Here is a 20,513-nt window from a genome sequence, read left to right as displayed (position 1 = left end):
AGGCCTTTTTTTTTCCTCCAAAGGAGGGTACGCTTCATTCATTAGCGTGTAGTGTTTGGCCGGAGGTACAGGTGCAGGCATAAGCCCCTCCCTTCCGCCCGCTCCCCTCCCTCTCTCTCTCTCTCTCTCTCTCTCTCTCTCTCTCTCTCTCTCTCTCTCTGTCCCCCCCCCCACCATCGCCGCTCCCGTCTCGACTCTTTTGATCGAGTGCTGTTGATGCAGAAGTCGTGCAACAAGCGGCGGCGTTGTGCCCGGGCCTGAAGGGAGCAGTTGACTCCTGCGCTCCACTCACAGAGCTGTGTGGGAAGAGGAGCGGACGAGTGTGTAGTGAAGAGTTTTCTGTCAATGTGTGTGTGCACTCGCCTTTGTGCTCTCGCCTGTGTGCAGTTCAAAGTCCACTTCCTTACTGGCTGCACTGCTTTGTATGCATGTGTAACGGGAGCAGTGGTGGAATATCAGAACTGAAATGAGTGTTTCCATTTTATGTTACTTAACTATAAATTAACTATGTTTCTACTATTCTACTACTGTTATAATGCAATGACATATTTTTAAGAACAGGATAACTTAGTATAGTATATCATTAAAACAAGTTAACAAGCTCCTTGTTGTTGTGAAGTGTGTCAAGGATCTATTCTTGTGCCACTTCCATTTCTCATCAATATAAATGTTTTTTCTTGGATGATACCACAAGCAAACGTTGGTTCCTTGATCCCCTCTATATTTGTTTTTTTTATATATTATTGTTTTTGCCATTCCTTCTGTGCTGAGAAAAAATGTAGCTGTCCAAAAAACAAACAAACAAACAAACAAACAAAACAAAACAAAAAAAAAAGAATGTAAAAATCCACATTTTGAATCAGCTATAACATCACATGTTGAGAGTGCGTGAAAACTGGCTAGCCAGCGGGCAGTGAAGCTGAAAGAATTGGCTTAAAGTAGCGGAGAAATGGTTGAAATTAAAGGTGATTAAGGGGCTGTGAGGCCACATCTGACAAAAAAACGCTGGGACCACTGGCTTAAATACATTTTGCTGGCAATCCTTTTGTATCTTTACTTAAGGATTATTTGCAAGAGTTTAATTCTAATGGTACATTTTACAACTAACAGTTATTTTCAATGCAGATTGATCTGCCAGTTATTTCCTGGATGAAATGTTTTGTTAATGATACCTCATCAAATCTCTGTCTTTTCATCTGCATTTATCTTTTTTGTACAAGCAATAGTTGCAAACTGTATTTGCAATGCTAAATGATTCTGAATTAAAAACTGACCTGCAAATGTGATCAAGAGAGGCAGTTGTTTGATGAATCAAATGTTAACATAGCTGGAATTGTCAATATACAAAGTATGTTGGTGAACCACTTTACATGGTAGTCCACTATGCTTGTGAGGTCTGACAGCTTTGTGGGGACCAAACTGCTGAAACCCATGAGTTTAAAGGCATGTTTGAGGGTTAAGACTTGGTTTTAGATTTAGACTTAAGTTTAGGTTATGGTAAGGGTTAGGGATATGGAAGGAGCTAGGGAATGTATAATGTTAATGGTCCTTACAAATACAGCAAAAGCAGTGTGTGTGTGTGTGTGTGTGTGTGTGTGTGTGTGTGTGTGTGTGTGTGTGTGTGTGATCACTCCTTCATGAAAAGATTACATACTATTCTGTTCCTCCTGTACTTTTTCATCCTCCTTCCTTTGCCTCCTCCTTACATTGACAGTCATCGGATGAATCAAAACCTGGACTGAAAAGGGACCCTATTGCTTTCATGTTTGCGTAACCATAGTTACGCACATTTAAATAGGTAAGCACATCTGAGTTCTCCTCTTTTTCCTGTCCTTTTTCTCAATTCCAGCTCATTAAATTTGTATGAACACAAAGTCACAGAGAGTGAATCCAGATGCAGCCAGGCAGGCATTTACCTGATTTTCATAATCTCTTTCAAAGGGCCCTTTTTAATGTATGTTCAGAACTTGTCCTTTACCTTGTTGTCTTTTAATTAGACTCCTTGAACGGTGTCTGTAGGTGGGCCTACACACACTACACCAGCTTATGCAGAACAGAGAGAGGGATAGAAAAGAAAAAGAGAGAGAAGAAAATAAGAGAAGCTGCTAGTGTGTCTGGGTGTGTGTGTCTATGCAAGAACTGCTACATGTGCAGAGCATGTGCATATGTGTGTGCGAGTGTGTGTGTCTTGGGGTTTAACTAGTGTGAAATGTGGTGTGGAGCAGCAGCAGAGGAAGAAGAAAAAGAAGGAGGAGGAGGAAGAGGAGGAGGAAGACGCGGCTCATCCCTACAGGCTGTGTTGTACATTATCAATTATGTCCTTCTTTGTGTGCAGCGGTCGGTGCAGGAGGGCCCCGGCTCCGCTCTGCATTCTGACAGCTCTATGTAAATGGCTGGCTGGGGGCAATGACTTCAGAGAGAAGGTCACCCTTCGTCCCCCGGTGCACATAAATGACTCTTTTATTCATTTTCAGGTTTACAAGAGTAGATGAGGAGAGGAGGGGGTTAAGGTGGGGCGGAGACACACAGAGAGGAGTCGGAGAGGAAGACTGACATCTCCAAAAATTACCTGCGGACAGCAGCTGCCAATTAGAGGCATGCTGCATAGTTCCCTCGACAGGCGGACCACGCTGCAGCCTCCATGTTGGATCAGCGCGTGGCGAGCCCTTCCACAGTTTCACTTTAATAATTTACACAAGGCACGGTGAAGCAGTGAGGAGGGAGGAGGGGAGACGGCGTGTTTCTCAATCATATGCGAAAGGACTGAGCATGTGTGACCGCATAATGGGTCAGAAGTGAGTATGCATGCTGTCAGAGGTTTGCCATTTACAGTGAGTCATCCTGATGTGATTCATATCCATATACACCAATAAAAGAAAAAATATCCCTATGGTAAGTCATAATTATAAATTAAAAAGCCATAATTGTGAGTTTTGTTTTTAAATACAGCCCAAATTATGAGATAGAAAGATGAAAATGTAAGGTAAAAACTCATAACTGTGGGATAAAAAGTTGAAATTATACATTAAAAAGTAAAAACTATGAATAAAAAAAATTGGAATGATTAGTTAAAAAGTCAAAAGTATAAGATAAAACCTGATAATTATGAAATTATGAGATTAAAAAGTCAAAATTATAAGATAAAAGTCAGAATTCTGACATTAAAAATAAGATAATCGAAGTTATTACATAAAATGTCAAAATATGGGATGAAAAGTTTGAGATTCAAATTAAAGCTATGAGATAAAAAGTGAAACTATGAGATAAAACATCTGAATTATGACATAATAACATGTAAATATAAGATGAAAAGTAACAATTGTGACATAAAAAATATAACTATGAAATACAAAAATTAAATTATGACATAAAAGTCAATTATAAGGTAAAAAGTTAGAGATTAAATAATGAAATTATGAAAGAAAAGAAAAAATATTAGACAAAAGGTCAAAATGACGAGGTAAAAAACAGAAATCAAGACAAAAAGTCAAATCTATTTGTTAAAAGGTTAAAATTATAAGATAAAAAGTAAAAAATATAAAATGTTGATGACTTGTCATCAACTAATTTTGACTATTTAACTCAAAATTATGAGTTTTTAATCTCATAAATTCAACTTTCCATTTCATAAATATAATTTCCTGATCGATTTTTTTTTCTTTTATTGGCATTAATGTGCTCCCATAGATTTCAGTGTTCATAACTAAACATCCTCGGTGCGTTCCACTCATCTCAGTCTGCTACAAACAGATAATAAGAAGCCTGTGTGACAGGTATCATAAGGGCCAGGCTGAACAGACGGGGGCCGCTCCACATGATGTAGTGTTGAAAACAGCTCCTCCCTCTGCTCGGCTCCCTCAGCAGCAGAAATCAAACCAAATCAATAAAAGTCATCTCTTCAGATGAACCTGAGCCATCAGGGGGAAGCAAAACTACTTTTACTGGGCCCAGGGGAAAACAACCCCCCTCCCTCTGCCTCACCTCCCCCACTCTTCCTCTCTCTTTCAATCTCCCCTCAATCCCTCCATCTCTTTGTTGAGTGTCACAATCTTAGTTGTGATGCAGAGTGAAAAAAGGAGCAGATGTTGTCAGAAGGGAGAAATACACTCGAAATGGTGACAGTTTGGGTCAGAAGTTTCAGACTGAAGAACAAGACAGAGGGGGGATAGTATTAGGATGGGTTAAAGGGATAGTTTAGATTATTTGAAGTGGGGTTGTATGAAGTACTTATCCAGCTAAGCTAAGATAAGCAATGTACTGCTGTGCACAGGATCAGCAGCAAATGTATTTTAGACACCTAAAAAGTCTCTTTAAGTCTGTGCATCTCTTCTTTAACATCTCTTTAGCGCCATCAGACAAACTTTTCTGACAGGAAACCTTTGTTATATGAGCCGGATATTGCTCTCGCCAAACCAACCAAACTCTGAAAGTAAAATTAATATTTTTACCTTGCAGAAAATGTGAGCTGTTGGTCTACCGGTGCTTTGATCTGTTAGTTTGTTTGCCTTATTGTGTGACTTTGGTGAATCTGAATTGAACTTTAAAAACACCAGTGACACAATAATACAAACAAATCAACAGATCGAGGCAGCAGTAGAGCACCAACTCATGTCATCTGTGAGGGAAAAATATAGATTTTGTCAAAGAAGTTTGGTTGGTTTGGAGAGAGCTGGAAAAGGCTGTCTGACAGCAAGATAAGCTTTTGTGCTGGTACTCCTCTCTGCCTCTCCAAACTGGGGGTGTGCTGACTGCCATATACTGTGGTTAAAACATTGCCTCTGGATCAATACCTCATACAACCCCACTTCAAAAAAAGCCAAACTATCCCTTTAAAGGAGAGGCAGTAGAAGCGAGAGAGCATATTTTTCTCCTCTGCTGATAAGGAGGAATATCATGGACAAAAAAAGTATGAGCAGCTCAAGGACATCCTTTTGAGTTTCTTTTTTCATTGTGTTACAATACAAAAAAAATCCTGTGAAGTGAAGTGAACTCAGCAGCGGGAAAACGCTGAGCTGTGCCATGCTGAGCTTAACTAAACTCAGCCGAGCTGAGCTGAAGATGGGCAGGGCTGAGCAGGCGCCAGATCTGATGTGCTGTTTGATTCATGTTTTTTCTGTTCGCCGCGGCCATCAAACCCCCCCTCCCCCCTCCCAACACACACACACAGAGTTGTGTTTCCATCACTTAAGAGGACATCACATTGACTAACATTCATTTCCTGGAGACTTACCCAAAAAAGTTGCCACCCTGAAATTTATGATTTGCATCATGGGGACTTGGGTTGTGTCCCCATAAGGCAGGCCAGTCCCCACAATATCAGTGTAAAGTGTCCCCACAACATGAGTAATACATGTCCACACACAAACTCTCACACAGTGGTGTTTCCATCACTTAAGAGTTCAACACATTGACTTACATTCATCTGGTGACTTACCCTAACCCTGTCCCCATATAGCAGGTGGGACCCCGTAACGTCAGTGTGTACACAGCTTCATGTCCTCACAACATAAGTAATACATATCCACACACACACAGCCTGCCTCCACCCTTTTTTTTACTCTCCCCGCTGAGTTAGGGATTGGGGAAATGCCCAGGAAGCAGAATCAGGTTAGAAGGGTGTGCAGGGGCGGGGGTGGTGGGGGGCATGGTGGGTGGTGAAGAGGGATGGCGAGGGGAGGGAGGACGGGAGGGAGGGGGCTGCAGGGTCCTTGTCACTCACCATGATTGGTCGACGGCTCTGCAGTCTCTGGGAGGCCTGACAGCGGCTGCTGGTCCTCTCGCCTCGTGTCCACCGCTGGTTCACCAGCTCACCCCGAAACTCATTTTCTATCAGTGGAGAAGAGGAGACACAAGGAGGTGGGACGGAGGAGGGGAGGGGTAAGATTTTAGGAAAAAGAAGGAGAAGGAAAAAAGAGAGATGTCATATGAAATCAACAGCATCAGCAGCAGCAGACAGGGCAGCGGTTTGGATAAAGGAAGGATAGCGGAGGGTGGGGGTGCTACTTTGAGGTCGGGGCACTCGAGCATGCTGCAGACACTCCTTTATTAACTAAAGGAACAGTGTGTATGCTTCACACACACACTCTCACACACACATAGGCATGGTTAAGTGCCCCAGCTGGGGTCCCTGTCAGTCTGCTATTAGAATCAATCAAATTTGCGCATTTTTATCGAGCTTTTCAGGGTGCATATATAAGTGAACAGGGGGATGGGCCATGTTAGGGGAGAGGGGGTGAAGAATGGTCAGTAAATAATGAATCATACATAAATCTCTTTTCTCCCCCTCTCCCCCCTTTTTTTCATCAAGGTAATAGCTCTTCACTTCATCTTCCCGATCAGCCTGGAGAAATCTATCACTAATCTCTCCTCCAGTCTTACTACTTCCTCCTTCTGATGGTGGAGGTGTTAAATACAGAGTTGTCCTCACACTTTTTTCACTCCCTCCATTTAAGTTCAGGGAGAGTGCAGAGTATTTTTCTGCGAATGCCCAAGGCTGAACTTTTCAACTGGTGTAGCTTTAAAACACTCGAGCAGCGGGACTCCAAACACGGGCGAATGTGGCTCCCTCCCTCACTCTTTTTATGCACCGCTGAGCTGAGCGGGTACAGTGAAATCTGATTCTTTTTCAGATATATATATATATATATATATATATATACACACACACACACACACACACACACACACACATATATATATATATTTAGAGAGAGAGAGAGAGAGAGAGAGAGAGAGAGAGAGAGAGAGAGAGAGAAATATATATGTACACACAAGCATCCATACCCTTTAGCTTTCACCTTTCTGTGGATTGTGCGTCTTTGCAGCTGTGAGAGGAGGTGCCCTTGAGTTTACAGAGACTGCTCTACCTATGTGTGTGTCCTCAAGAACATCTCAGAGAAAATAACACTTCAGCAGAGCAAGGTTTGGGTCAGCATGCACTGAATTGAAAATGTAAATTGAAGCAGCAATGTTGTGGGAGAGTAATCATTCACAAATTAAGATTTTATATAGCGAGGCGAAATATGAGAATTATTTGAATTTTTGGCATCAAAAACTGAAATTTAAAATGATTGCTGTTTCAAATAACCTGCAGCCACCTTGAGAGGCAACAATACATAAACCCTTTTACACTTGAACCGGAATATGAATCCCTGGCCTTTGTCCAGTGCAACATGCATCCGTCCATCTATTATGTCCAGCTTTTCATCTCTCTCCTTGTCACTTTTCAAAGATGCACTAAGAGTTGTTTTCTCTGCACACGGCATCCTGTCCTGCACGTGAACCCATGGTGCATGCAAAGTGCACACTAAAAGCAATGCCAATCTGAAAGCAAATAGTCAGGGAGACAACAAAAGGCTGTATCCGAGGGGTCCCAAAGCAGACCAGCCCTACCCACTATCCTCCACCCCCCCTCCTCCTCCATCAACCCCCCCTCCTCTCCTCTCCTCCACTCCACTCCACGCCCATCCCTACTTTTGCCCGCTTCATGCAAACCTCGCCAAAGCTCAGCCAGCACTCTGCAAAATGCTTGTTTATCAACTTTCACCCCCCCTCCCTCAGCCCCACCTCAGCGAAAAAGTGATTACAGCAGCAATACTGTTCGTCTGCATCTCTATCTCTGTCTCTCTGTCTCAGCTGTCTCTGTCCGTACACACAAGCACGCAAACTCGCTTCTTTCTCTCCTGTATTTCCCCTGTTCTTTTTAAGTGAAGTGAAGTGAGCATCCGTCCTGTATTGTTAGTTTGGGGGGGCCACAGAGCTGAGTGCCCTTCCTCCTTTCCTAAATGCCAAATATATAACAGCGCTCTATTAGGACACGCTGCCTCAGGCCATGTGTCAGCGTCCCTGCTCACTTTGTTCAGTCCTGAGCCACTGCTCCTGCCACAGACAAGAAAACACAGCTCCAGAGCCTGATATCTGATCGCTCAGGTTTAAAAAATCAAGTAATTAATCAGAGAAAAAGGTGGCTGAATTGACCTTTCCATACCATCCTCTGTTGTTTCATGTGAAAACCTGAACATCTGGATGCTTCACAGATGAAAAAACAGAACGCTAATTTGAGCCTCGTCTGCATCGGGATACGTACTCCTCTTATTCTTTGATCAGATGCCGCTCGTTCCCACCTAAAAGACTCGCAGCTCGTTATTTTGCAGTGAAAATTGGAGGAGTACAAGACAATTAGCCGTTCACTGGGGAGGTTTGGTTAATCAGAAGCGAGGGGGGCCACGGGGAGAAAGATGAATACAAAATGAATGGATTAAAAAATGGGATTTTACTGCCGGGATCCTGTGATTTTACATCCAAGCTTGCATTTCTGAGAGGGGAGTGAGAAAATGTCCATACACTTGAGCATTGCGATATTATGTTTGTGATACTGTATCGACTCTCATTCAGTTTTCTACTTTTGTGGATCATAACAACTTGAAATGACATCCCGTTCCCTTAACCTGCTGTTCTTATTTCAGCAAAAGCACGCCGTCTCTTATTATTGTACGTCTGACATCATGACATCTACGCCTTTTCTAGATTTTTTTCCCCTGCAATTGAGCCGTCATTTTCTCTTGGTGACTTAGAAAGAACGTCTAATGCAAGACAAAACCATGTTTTGCAATTAAACAATGTATTGTTACATATAAAATGGTACTTTTAGGTTGTTAAAGAGCACTATTTTACTTTCAGTTAAAGCAATTCATTTTGGGTTGCATTAATGCAAACTAATGATTTGAAAGCAATCAGATCATCTGACTTACAACAATTGTGTTTCTATTTTTTTTACTTTGTCCAATAATTCTCTTTTTTCAGTATATTATGAAATCATGAAACATGCAAAGAGTCATGCAAGTGGGTCACTGGTGTTGTGTTTCAACTCCCAACCACTAAACAGCAGTGTTTTTATCTACCTTCACTGTTCTGAGTGCTTAAAAAAGTCCACTTTTTAACTTTAACTTTATGGTGTGTTTTTCATACTTTGATAATATTTGATATATCTTTTTACTCATAGTATCACAATATATTTCAGTAATATTAAATTGTAGTGTATATTGTATCACCAGATTCTTGCAATACACAGTGCTAATTTCTGAGAGGCAAAGTTTAGAACAGCATTCCTGTTTTCTGTAAAATGACAAAATCTAAAATATTTAGTGTCTAAATTGGTACAAAAACATTTGACCAGGAAACAAAGTAATACCATTATAGGCAGGCAGCTTACTGTACTGGGACAATGGAGCAAAGAGGCCTAAATCCATAGTTAGATTAAATACCAGGGTGAACTGTCTGTAACAGTATTAGTGTACATACAGGGCCGGGGCCAGCTGTACACCCCTGGTCCTGTTAAGCAGGATTTAGAGACAACTTAGTGTGATTAGAGTGAGCCAGGCAGAGGAGACAGAGAAATCAAAAGTTGTGGTGCTCGTATTACTCGTTGCTTTCTTTCTTTCTTTCTTTCTTTCTTTCTTTCTTTCTTTCTTTCTTTCTTTCTTTGTGTCCAAAAAAGTCTGAGTAACCAGATGATGTGGCAGATGTGAGGACTGGATTTGTGACGTATAGATGAGCTAAAAAAAAAATACTGTTCAGATAAACTACAAAAAAACTCAGTTTGAGTTTTTGTGTCCCAGTCTGAAGGTGGACTTGACACAACACCAGAATTTAAAACTTTGATACAATACTAGTATAAAAAAGTGGTGCTCAGTACCTCTTTTGGCAAAAAGAAAATCAAGTCCTAACCACACAAAATTATATTTTTCTTACATTAACAACCTGCACACAATGCTAGTAAAGAAAAATTCAGTGAACACTTGTTTTGCTGCAACTTCAATCAAGATAATAAAGACTGAGCTGAGTTCTCGCTGAGAACTTAGACCTTTTTATTTTTAAAGTTTCAGTGCTTTGGATATTATTGAATGCTGGTATTGTATTGTTCTGTTTTAAACGTGATATTGAAAAGTATTGAAGTGTTGATACTTTTGACTAGAGATGTAATGATTAATCAGGTAAGAACTGATCATTACATTATTTGGCAACTATTTTGATGATCGATTAATCATTTGAGTACATTTTTAAGAAAAAGAATCAAAATTTTCTGATCCAGTTTCTTAAATGAGGATATTTTCTTATTTTTTCTTTTCCTTCCTCTATGACAGTAAACTGAACATCTTTGGACAAAGTAAGATATTTCAGGACTTAAGGACATCTTGTGTTCTTGGGTCATTTTCTGACAGTTTATGGAACAAACAACAAATCCATTAATCAAGAAAATAATCAACACATCAATCAACAGCAACAATAATCGTTAGTTGCAGCCGGACTTAAGGTGAAATAAAGCAGAGTGCAGTTAACTGCAGGAGGCCAGTCTTTTGTCAGAAACAGGACAGAGTGTCTGTGAGGTGGTCTTATCAGTCACGGGATGGCAGTTTAGGAGCGGGGCTGTGGAAGAGAGGGCACCATGGTAACCAGTTTTTGGAGGAGCTCCCCTGAGGGCCAGCCTGACCTCAGCATCTGAGGAACAACACTCACAACGCTAACTGTAGGGACGTGTGCACCTCTGCACCTCAGGCTGCAGTTTGTGATGTTCTCAACACTTGTGCGTGTGTGTCATGCTTTCCTCTGCCCATCTGAGGATTTATGCATATTTTCCTTTACTTTTTAATTAATTTTCACTTTTTTATTTATTTCCCTTTTAACGCAGGGCATGAAATTCATTATTTCCAGCCTTTTCATTTGAAATGCCTGCTCTCCATTGAAAGGCTGGCCGACCCTGACCTTTGCTTGTATTGCTTAGATTTCTGATAGGCTTTGAATGACGAGGGTGCAATTTGGCCCCAGCTGCTCCTCCAACATGTTTATTGCGCTCCCTCCTCCGGCACCTGCTGTCCTCACCACGGGCTATTCAAGCCTTCATAAATAGAGAGGTTCCCTCCTATCACGGTAACTAAAAAAAAAAAAAAAAAAAAAACACAAGCAACTTCACGTCAGGGCCTGAGCTCCACGCAGCAGCTCCATCCTCTGCTGCTGGAGCCTCCACTGACAGCAGAAGGCACCAATAACCTAATTCTGTAATCCCCTGAAACTAGGCTACATTTCACTGCAAAAGTAAACACAAGAAAAACAATAGGTGTTTTCTCAGTTCTGCATGTGATGCGTTAGTGTTCAGTCTACACTGAACCTAACAATGGACCACAGTAAAGGCTCCTTCTGTCAGTTTTCATGGGCTTTGTTAACTACATCAACACAAGTGCACTTAAAGCAGACTTAAAATTCTGTTTTCAAGCTACACAGGCTGACAAAAGTCTGTTTTTCACATTGCAAAAACAGTGACACATCATCATCATATTTAACAAAAGCCAAATATCACTGCAGAAAAACATTTATTTAACTATTACAAGACTTCTCCCCTAAAAAGCCAAACGTGTTACTAAACTAAAAGTGCTTTTCAAACTGTCTAACATTAAGATAGGTTTAATGACATCATACAAAACTATTTCTGAAAGTCAGTTCATTTCATTTATTAATTTATATTCTGAATTATTTTGAAGGATAAGACCTAAAGTAATCCTCATCTTTAGATTGATTAGTTGTTTGTTACAAAATAAAACTGAAATAAACTAAACAAATTTTAATTTTATGAGCCTGAATTACCACAAGTAAACTTAATAAAGGTAAACTGAATTAGACTGAACTATCTGAATACTTTGAGTTTTCATTTTCTATCTTTTATTTGAAGGATAAGACTCAAACTGTGGAGTTCAGCCTCACAATGCTCACAGCTTTACTCTGTGAATTTTCATGTGCTTCGTTAACTGAATGAGAACAAGCACAACTGCACACTTTAAAAAGTCTGTTTTGAAGCTACACAGTCTGACAGAGGCCTGATTTTACATTTAAACAACAGAAAATCAAATCAAACATCATCATATAGTCCACCATCAACAAAAGACAAATATCACTGCAGAAAAGCATCTATTTAACAATTGAAAGACTTTTTCCCCTCAGCTTGCATTATGCGATACAGTTTCTAAAGGAGCTGCTTTTCAAATGGAAACTGTAAAGAAAAGTCAATTTAGATCAGCTCCATTCAACTGGCGGCTCATGGGCCAAACCAGGCCCTTTGACAACCTCAGTCTGGCCCTTTGATCATTTATTTAATAAAACAGTATCACATTGTAATTTTATTATATAACCTGCTAACATTTTACATTTGGTGGTATTTACACCGTTTGATCATTCAGATCCTTTTATTACTACACTAATTAGCCCATTCATTGATTGTCTCTGTCATTCAGCACAGTGATACAGGTCTGGACTACCATTAACAAAAGACAAACATCACTGCAGAAAAGTATTTATTTAACAGGGGACTTTTTCCCTAAAAAGCGAAACTTGCATCATGTGATACAGTTTCTAAATGCAGTTGCTTTTGAACAAACAAGACCTATTCAATGTGTGGCCCGTGGGCCAGGTCCAGCCCTTTGATGACCTCAATCTGGTCCTTTGATCATCTATAAAAATATGAAAAAATACTATATCATTTTGATTTTATTTATGTATCCTGCTATAATTTTAAGTTTGATCATTAAGATCACTTTATTACTATGCTAATGAGCCTATTCATTGGTTCTGTCAATCATTACGCACACAGATTTATTTTTAAAGTCTGAACTCAGGCTGTTTAAGCAGCGGGAGTCAAACTGAATGAAAAAAGATATGAAATTAGAGCTGCAACCATTAATTGATTATTAATCAACTATTAAATGAATCACTAACTATTTTGGTGATAGATTAATCATTTTGAGTCATTTTGTAGAAAAAAAAAAAAAAAAGTCCAAATTCTGTGATTCCAGCTTCTAAAAAGTGAATCTGTTCTGTTTTTTGTTTTTTTTTTACTCCTCTCTGACAGTAAACTGAATATCTTTGACTTGTGAACAACATAAGACACTTGAGGACGTCACTTTTGACTTACAGAAACACTGATGGACATTTTTCACCATTATGACATTTTTTGGACATTTTATGGACCAAACAACCAATCAATAAAATTGAGTACATAATCAATAATGGAAATAACTGCCAGTTGCACCCCTTTATTAAATGCAACAAAACAACAAAGTACTTTAAAGGTGCTTTGTATTTCTTATACTTTTGTACACATTTCTTTTACAATTATGAAAGCTAATTAAGGTTTTAAAAAATAATGATAAAGACCTGAGGTGTGGTACTTCTGTCTGGACTACAATTTACAAAAGCCAAATATCACTGCAGTAAAGTCTTTATTCACAAAAGACTTTTCCCCTAAAAAGCCAAACTTGCCTTATTCGATATAATTTCTCAAGGTGCCTGCTTTTCAAATGGAAACACGGAGAACTTTCGATGGTTTTACTTGAAACCTTTCCCCTGCTTCAACTCCTGAAATCCTGTCCAACACCTAAACTACCAGCTGAAGTTTGTCTTTCGAGCAGCCGCTCAGTGATGGAGCCACAGTGAGCAGCAGCGTTACTACAGCGGGGATGGAGAGCAACTTGAAGAGCGGGTGACATAACACAGTGTGTGTATCATCATCCCTCATCTCTTTCCTCCATCTTAGGACGCAGGTGCTTTGACAGACCGTGAGGCGCACACACAGCACATTACGTGGCCATCTAAGCAAAGCAAAGAAGAGAGAGAGGGGGGAGGAGGAGGAGGGGGAGGGGGGGGTAGAGTAAAGAAAAACATAACGCTCGGGCTCGCATCCTGCGCCGCGGCACAGTCTCAGGCTGAACCCCGACTTCAAAATCCCGGCCGAAACGTAGAGCCCGAGCCCGCGGAGGCAGCAGCGGCCGCCCGGCGCGTCTTTCTTCCTCTCCGGCGCTTCTAAGGACTTTTTATGTGCGCAGCACTAAAGGCGGCTGACATTTGAAGAGAGCATCTCTGTTTTTTGCTGCAGAGGATCAAATGGCCAACCCCTCCCTCCCTCTCCTCCCCAAACACACACACGCTCACTCCATCCTTCCATCCATCCATCTGTCCGTGCATCACACACACTGTAACCTCCTAATAACACAATTCGGAGCTGAACTCCAGATAGAAATCTCACTTTACTGTAAGGTGATGTGCAGCAAAGAGGCTGCTTTATTCCTGGAGATACAGAAGGTGAAACTAGAGGACAGAGTCAGATACACTCCAGGTGTGACTCACAAGAGGAGTTCGTTTTTAGACCGAGTGTGTTTTTCTCATCCCTACACACACAGACACACTGATGAAGTGTCCAGCAGAGTGACAGAGGAGTGGGTAAACACGCAGCATCACCGAGCTTCTCAGAAAGCGCCATAGTTGGTTTATTATGAGGCATCAGTGTAAATATGAAGAGGGCAAAAACAGCATCTTCTCCCTCTGTTTCCAACACCATGAAAGAAAGCAATAAATCGAAATAAATGAGCACTTTTAAAGAAAAAGAAATCAGGTCAAAGTGTTGGGAGCTCGTAGCTGGGAGTAAGTTTGAAATCATATTCGAGGAATCAGAAAATATGACCAAAAATCACTCAATCGCACAGTCGGAGATGCTTCCAAACAGCCTGCTACACTACAGTGATGCGAAGGAACATCAAAGTTATCAAAAAAAGAGTTTAAATGTCGAGTTTTATAAGTATAAATCTATATGATCAAAATATAAACACGCTTATTCTGTCGTTACCTGTATTCAACAATCTTTCCTTCTTGGTTTGTCCTTGCCGTGTTGTGAGTTGCGGCTCGCTGTCAAGTACTTTGCTAAAAAAAGAAAAAGATATCCCGAGTAAAGGTTTAAAAAACGATCATCTATCCCGTTGCAAACGTCCAGATGTGATAAAGAAGAAGAAGCAGCTTCCCACGGGCGGCCTCTCTCCGCTCCTCTCCTCTCCGCAGCGCAGCGCACAGCGCACGGCTCCGCACGGATCGACGCGTTAAAGATGTTACTTGTTTGTAAGCAAAAACATGGCTTCATTTGCCTTTGTCAGCGAGAAAAAAAACGTAATATTGACTTACCTTTCCCTCATGAGCCATTGTAACCCCCCCCCTCCATCCATCCATCCCCTCTCCACACACACACCCCCCGCCCCGTCTCCTCCCTCCGCCCTTTGCCATGACATCACGGGAGCTGTAGTAAAACCTCCAGCATCAGATGGGCAGGGCTTCAGGTCCCCCCTTACTACACGCTCACTCAATGGGCAGATGTACGCACCACCCCCCCCCCCCACCCCCCCCCCCCACCCCCCCCCCCTCTCTCTCTGACTTTCTCCCTCCCTCTCTCTCTCTCTCACACACATACATCTTCTGAACCAATAAACATGACTACTTCAAACTGGAAAAATAGACTCAAGCATCGTCCATTTTCAAGAAATAAAAAGAAGTTTCCCTCTCCAAACACTCCTAACATCACAAACAAAACATCTCTGCGTCCAACACAACATTACGCACCACACTGAGCTCACGTTTGATCCATCTCCACTCCCTGACAAGTTCTTCATGTTCCGCAAATGCATCACGGAGGTTACAGCTACTGTAATCCCTCACCCCCCCCACACACCCTGCAAAGTGGTACCGTCCAATAATTCATTCAGGGGACATTTTTTTTTCTCCAGGATGGGAATTGATGTAGTAGTTGTATGCAGAGTTAGTGTATGCGCGCTGCGCTGACACCATCTGATAATTCCTCCAGTTTTAACGACATACAGGCGGAGAGGCGAGTCTCCGAGCGAGCTGCGCGAAAATTATTGATGCTCTGGGGAGGTGAGGGGGTGGAGGAGCGATATCAATCTGAAATGATATGTTACAGAGGAAGTGTTTGGTTGAAATGGTGAGAGGTTTGTTTTACAGTCAGATAGATATATCGGTCAGCTGATATCGAGCTAATGAGTATCGCTGCATGTTGCCCAAGCAGTACTGATATGAAAAGTTTTTTTTGGACAGAAAATCAAATCAAACACTTTTTTTTTTTTATCATTTTTTTAGTTTGATATGCAGCATGTTTGTGATCTATTTTCCTAATTCAAGTTTAACATAAATATTTCATGTTTTTAAAAATAACATGAAAGGTTACTGTTTATGTTACCTGATGTTTGACCCAGTCAGCCAATATCGGCCCAATCAGTATCGCTGTATATGTTGTCCAACAAGTGCCAATATGAAAACTTTTCTTTTTGGAAAGAACATAATGCTAAACATGTTTATTTGCTTTTATAGGCAGCAGTTTATATATATTTGATTCATTTTCCTAATCCCAGTTTAATAGAAATATATTTTCTTTCTATTTTTGTGTGTGTGTGTGGTCTATACTGGTATCACCATATATGTTGTCGGATATGTGCAGATAAGAAAACTTTTTTAGTTTTACTTTGATAGGCAGTGCTATGTTTGATCACTTTTCTTAATTCAGGTTTAATATGCATATTTATTTCAATGTGCTTTATTTCTTACTTTTTTAGTTATTTATACTTATCAAAAATATCAGTGAAAGTTTACTGTTTCTGTGTAATTTTGGATTTTGTATATGTAAATAAAGAATATTAGCAGATATATTAATATCAGATTTTTTTTGCTCCCTAATATCGCTATCAACCTCATAAAAAAAATCCAGTATCAGTCGGACCCTAATCATTTTGTACAATAACGTTAATTGTTAAACTGTAAAATATCCTACCTCCATAACTTAACTAAGTGTTTGATGGGCACATTTGAGGGCTCACTGCAATACCGATATATTAACTCACTAACATTATTATCGGCTTCGGCTCCAGAACAAGTCCAGCATCAGTCGCTCCTTGTTTGTTTAGTTTGCAGCAGACTGATCACTGTCAGTCACAGATTTGCTGATAGGTTTTTGGGCTCATTGAGAGAATAATGCCAACTGTCAGCGCAGCTCCCAACAACAAACAGCTAGTCTTAATAGTGCAACTTGGAGTCACTCCCAAATGTTGCTCACACCGTGCTTTTGCTTTGCTGTTTTGAAGCCATTAGTGGAAATGACAACCATTCATTACAAGCCATTTGAGAATAGTCCCCACAAATGCCATCCTTTATCTGCTGTCTCCACGCCGCGTACGCAGGGAATATTCAAAAAGCCCAACCTTCAGCTTTCAGAAATTCTATTAAATTCTTATCTCTTTGCAGCAGGCTCTTTTTGTGCAATCCCATTGTTATGCATTGGAGCTGAAATCAATCACCGGCCGTGCACGCCGCATCAGTATGATTTCAGACTGTGGGTGCTGCAGACAGAGGATTCACACAACAACAGCATCGACAGGCGAATAAACAAAAGGGGGAAAAAATGAAAAATCTTAGGCCCTGATCCAGCAGAGGGGACCGTGTGGAAAGTTGGGCTCACAGGTCAGGTACGGGTGTGAACCCAGAGGGCCACAGAGGGCCGTAGAGGGCCATGGAGGCCTGAGTGAAAAATGTCTGAAGATTATAAAGACAGAAACACAAACTGCCAAATACACTTAAATTGCCCTTATTTTTTCTTGGATGTGATTTCAGAACCACGGACAGCTCCACAGTGCTGTGCCTGTGTGTGTGTGTGTGTGTGTGTGTGTGTGTGTGTTCAGAACTGTGGACAGCTCCGGCCCGCTGAGGCTCTCAGGCCTGCACAATACCTTACATAAGCTTATTGTTGTGGTAACAAAGGCTTTTGTCTGCTCTGCTCTGACTAAATATCTGCCTCATTAGGTGTAGCATCAGGCTGGGGCTAATGGCATTACACCAAACTAGTTCTGAAAGTCACTTTATTTCATCTATTTATTTGTGTTCATCACTTAGATGAATGATTGCAAGTCATTTCACATTTTATTTTGAAGGACAAGACTTACAGTAAAGTTGCTTGTCACTAAATTAAACCAAGGAACAAAACAAAATTCACTTTTGTAAAACTAAATTGAATTTGACAGAACTATTGGAATACTTAATTATTTCAAGTTGGTTTGCTTTTTTACCTTTTATTTTGAAGGATAACACTCACTTTATTATATTATAAGCTTGAATGGCTGTTATTCAATTAAACTGAAAAAAATGCAATTTTATAAAGTAACTAAAACTAAACTGAATTAGTCTGAACTATCTGAATATTCTTATTTCATGTTGTTTCATTTTTGTATTTTATTTTGAAGGATAAGACTTGGAATTTAAACTAAACTCACTTTATACTTTTTATAAACTTAAATAGTTGTATGTTATTATATAAAACTGAAATAAATCAAAAGCAAAATCCACTTTTATAAGCCTGAATTGTTCAAACTAGACAACAAACTAAAACTAAGCTGAATGAGATTGAACTAGTTGAATATTACTTAAAGCAGTGTTGTTTTTAACTTTTATTTTGAAGGATAAGACTCATACTTAACCAACTGTGAGCAGCTAAATCAGCAGGAAAAACTTTTTTCCTCTGTTATTACAAAAACCAGCTGAACTAAGCTCAAATTAAATCAGTTCTGCTCCTTTAAACCTTCATTATTTATTAAGTAAGTTTATTTATTAAGTTGAAATAACTGAGTGAATGGGATAACATAATTGCCTTGAACTAAAATCATCCTTAAGCTTGAATAAATATTTGCCACAAAACTGACAAAAGCACAAAAGTGTCAGCTAAATTAATGAAATGCATTGTAAAGTTAAAAAAAACTTTAATAAGCCTGAGTTGTCTCTAGTAAAGTAAAACTAAGCTAAAGTAAACTAAACTATCTGCATTTTTGCATTTTATTTTGAAAGATTAGTCTAAACTCAGTGACCCAGCGGCCGGTGTCTCCATCAGCTGTGAAACTTTTCTTCTGTTGTTCAAGTGTGTCTACAGATGCAGATGGCCTGCAGAGGCCCGCAGCACTCAGTCCAGACTCTCGCAGCTCTTGTATGGTGGTTATATTGTGCGGGGCAGGCAGCGGTATAAATATTACATGGGGCAGCAGCTGACTGAGCGCTGAGGTTGGGACCGGGGGAGGCCCCTGTAGTCCCTCGACAGATGGAACAAGCCGACAGACTAACACAACAAAAAAAGTTTTTAATAAGCCCGCAGCTTGGCATTGTCCCCACGGTACCGGGGCCACACGGGCCCCTAGGGGACCAACTGTCCTTTGTCTGGACAGTTTTTTTTTACTACGGGGGTCGAAGTTTAGATGCAGTTAGAGGCTGAGGAGAAGTTTAGATGCTGATTTAGAAATGTTAGTGTGTGATGAGTTTTAAAGTTACAGCTGGTGATCAGACACATTATAAGCCTCTTTAATCCTGCTGCACTGCGCGGATAGAATGCCTTTAAAAGGCTTTTATTTTGAAAATAAACTGACAAAAATCACTTTTAAAGTAGTTCTGTGTCATTTTTATCTATAGAAAATATATACAATTATATTACAGCGCAGAAGTCGAATCAGAATAAGTCAAACGCAGACACACCGCAGGCTTGTTTCCACTCTAACACCGCACATGCCAAAACACAAAGTTCACTCTAAGTTTTTCCTGTAAAGTTAAAATAAATCAGTGATACGAACCCAGAAAAGTGCGACACAGCTTCATGTTTGCGGTCCTCTGTCCCCTCTGTCTCTCTTCTGTCCCGCAGCGACCGCCGATGCTGCTGGCAAGTTTACTTCTGCCGCACAAAGTTGCACAAACTTTACATCAACTTCCCCGGCAGAGGGAGGGAGGGCCGGTGGGCGGGACCAGCGGCTGACTGACAACACCGGACAGCCAATAGGAAACGGCTGTGTCCCCCTGCTGCCGGGAGCTGGACCCAATCCCAGTGTCCCAGTCTCAGCTTTCAACAACAATAGCCTGAACAGCAACAAAGAGCATCTGCTGCGCCCGGCAACTTCTCACACTAAGCTCCCCCAGGCAGCCATCTGATGGAAAAAACACCAGCTCTGTCTACACAACTACTTCATTTAGAGACTATTTTTAGATGTGGACTCATTTCTCTCAAACCTGAGCGTGATATCCCAGGACAAACTGCAAAAGTGACACAGCAAGAATAAGATATTACATATTTATCACAGAAAAAAATAGTTTAGAAAAACACAATCAAACCATTAAAAAGTCCAGAAAAGTCCACCATAGATTCACATTTATTATGAGATTATGAGATTATTATAATAACACTGAACTATGTATTTTAATTTTAACTGACATGCTTTAGTTTATTAAAATGATTCCATTTAACCTACTATATCCATAACCTTACAAAGACCTCCAAGTTACCAAATCTGTGCTCACATTAATGACAGCGAGCACATCCACCAGATGTACGGCTAATTTAGGGAAGTTAGAGGAACGTTCTCACTCTAACTCCAGGCCTATTCACACTGAGTGTCTGTGTCTGGGACCGACAGACAGACAGACAGTTCCTCCCTCCCAATAGCAGATGGTCTGCCAGATAATGAGCTCTCCCATTGCTTGCTCCCATTACCCCCATCCCCATCTCTCCAAGATGTAATGGGGGGTAAAGCAACCCCACCACATCCTACTGCTTTTCTTCTTCGTTTCACTTTACTTCAGCCGTGTTTTGCTATTGTCTGTTTAAGGGAGTTGCA

At 40.6% G+C, this 20,513-nt stretch overlaps 1 protein-coding gene across 7 annotated transcripts in view; it reads right to left on the bottom strand.

Annotated features, from left to right (window-relative positions):
* The window catches only part of myt1b (myelin transcription factor 1b), a 57,129-nt gene extending 37,550 nt beyond the window's left edge, over positions 1 to 19,579 (bottom strand). For 4 of the 7 annotated variants that reach the window (XM_084721932.1, XM_084721933.1, XM_084721935.1 and 1 more), the window contains exons 1-2: positions 19,479 to 19,579; positions 5,720 to 5,826 (exon numbers count right to left, since the gene is read on the bottom strand). In XM_084721932.1, coding sequence (XP_084578058.1) covers positions 5,720 to 5,826; positions 19,479 to 19,503 — 132 coding nt within the window. In that variant the 5' untranslated portion in view covers positions 19,504 to 19,579. The other 3 variants (XM_084721939.1, XM_084721937.1, XM_084721936.1) reach the window with 3 other exon arrangements.
* Between the last annotated feature and the right edge of the window lie 934 nt (positions 19,580 to 20,513).

The sequence above is a fragment of the Lutjanus erythropterus genome, chromosome 6 (assembly GCF_056507025.1).
Source record: "Lutjanus erythropterus isolate fLutEry1 chromosome 6, fLutEry1.hap2, whole genome shotgun sequence".
NCBI lineage: Eukaryota > Metazoa > Chordata > Actinopteri > Lutjaniformes > Lutjanidae > Lutjanus > Lutjanus erythropterus.
The sequence above is the reverse complement of the archived record's forward strand: the minus strand, read 5'-3'. Positions and strand labels throughout refer to the sequence as shown.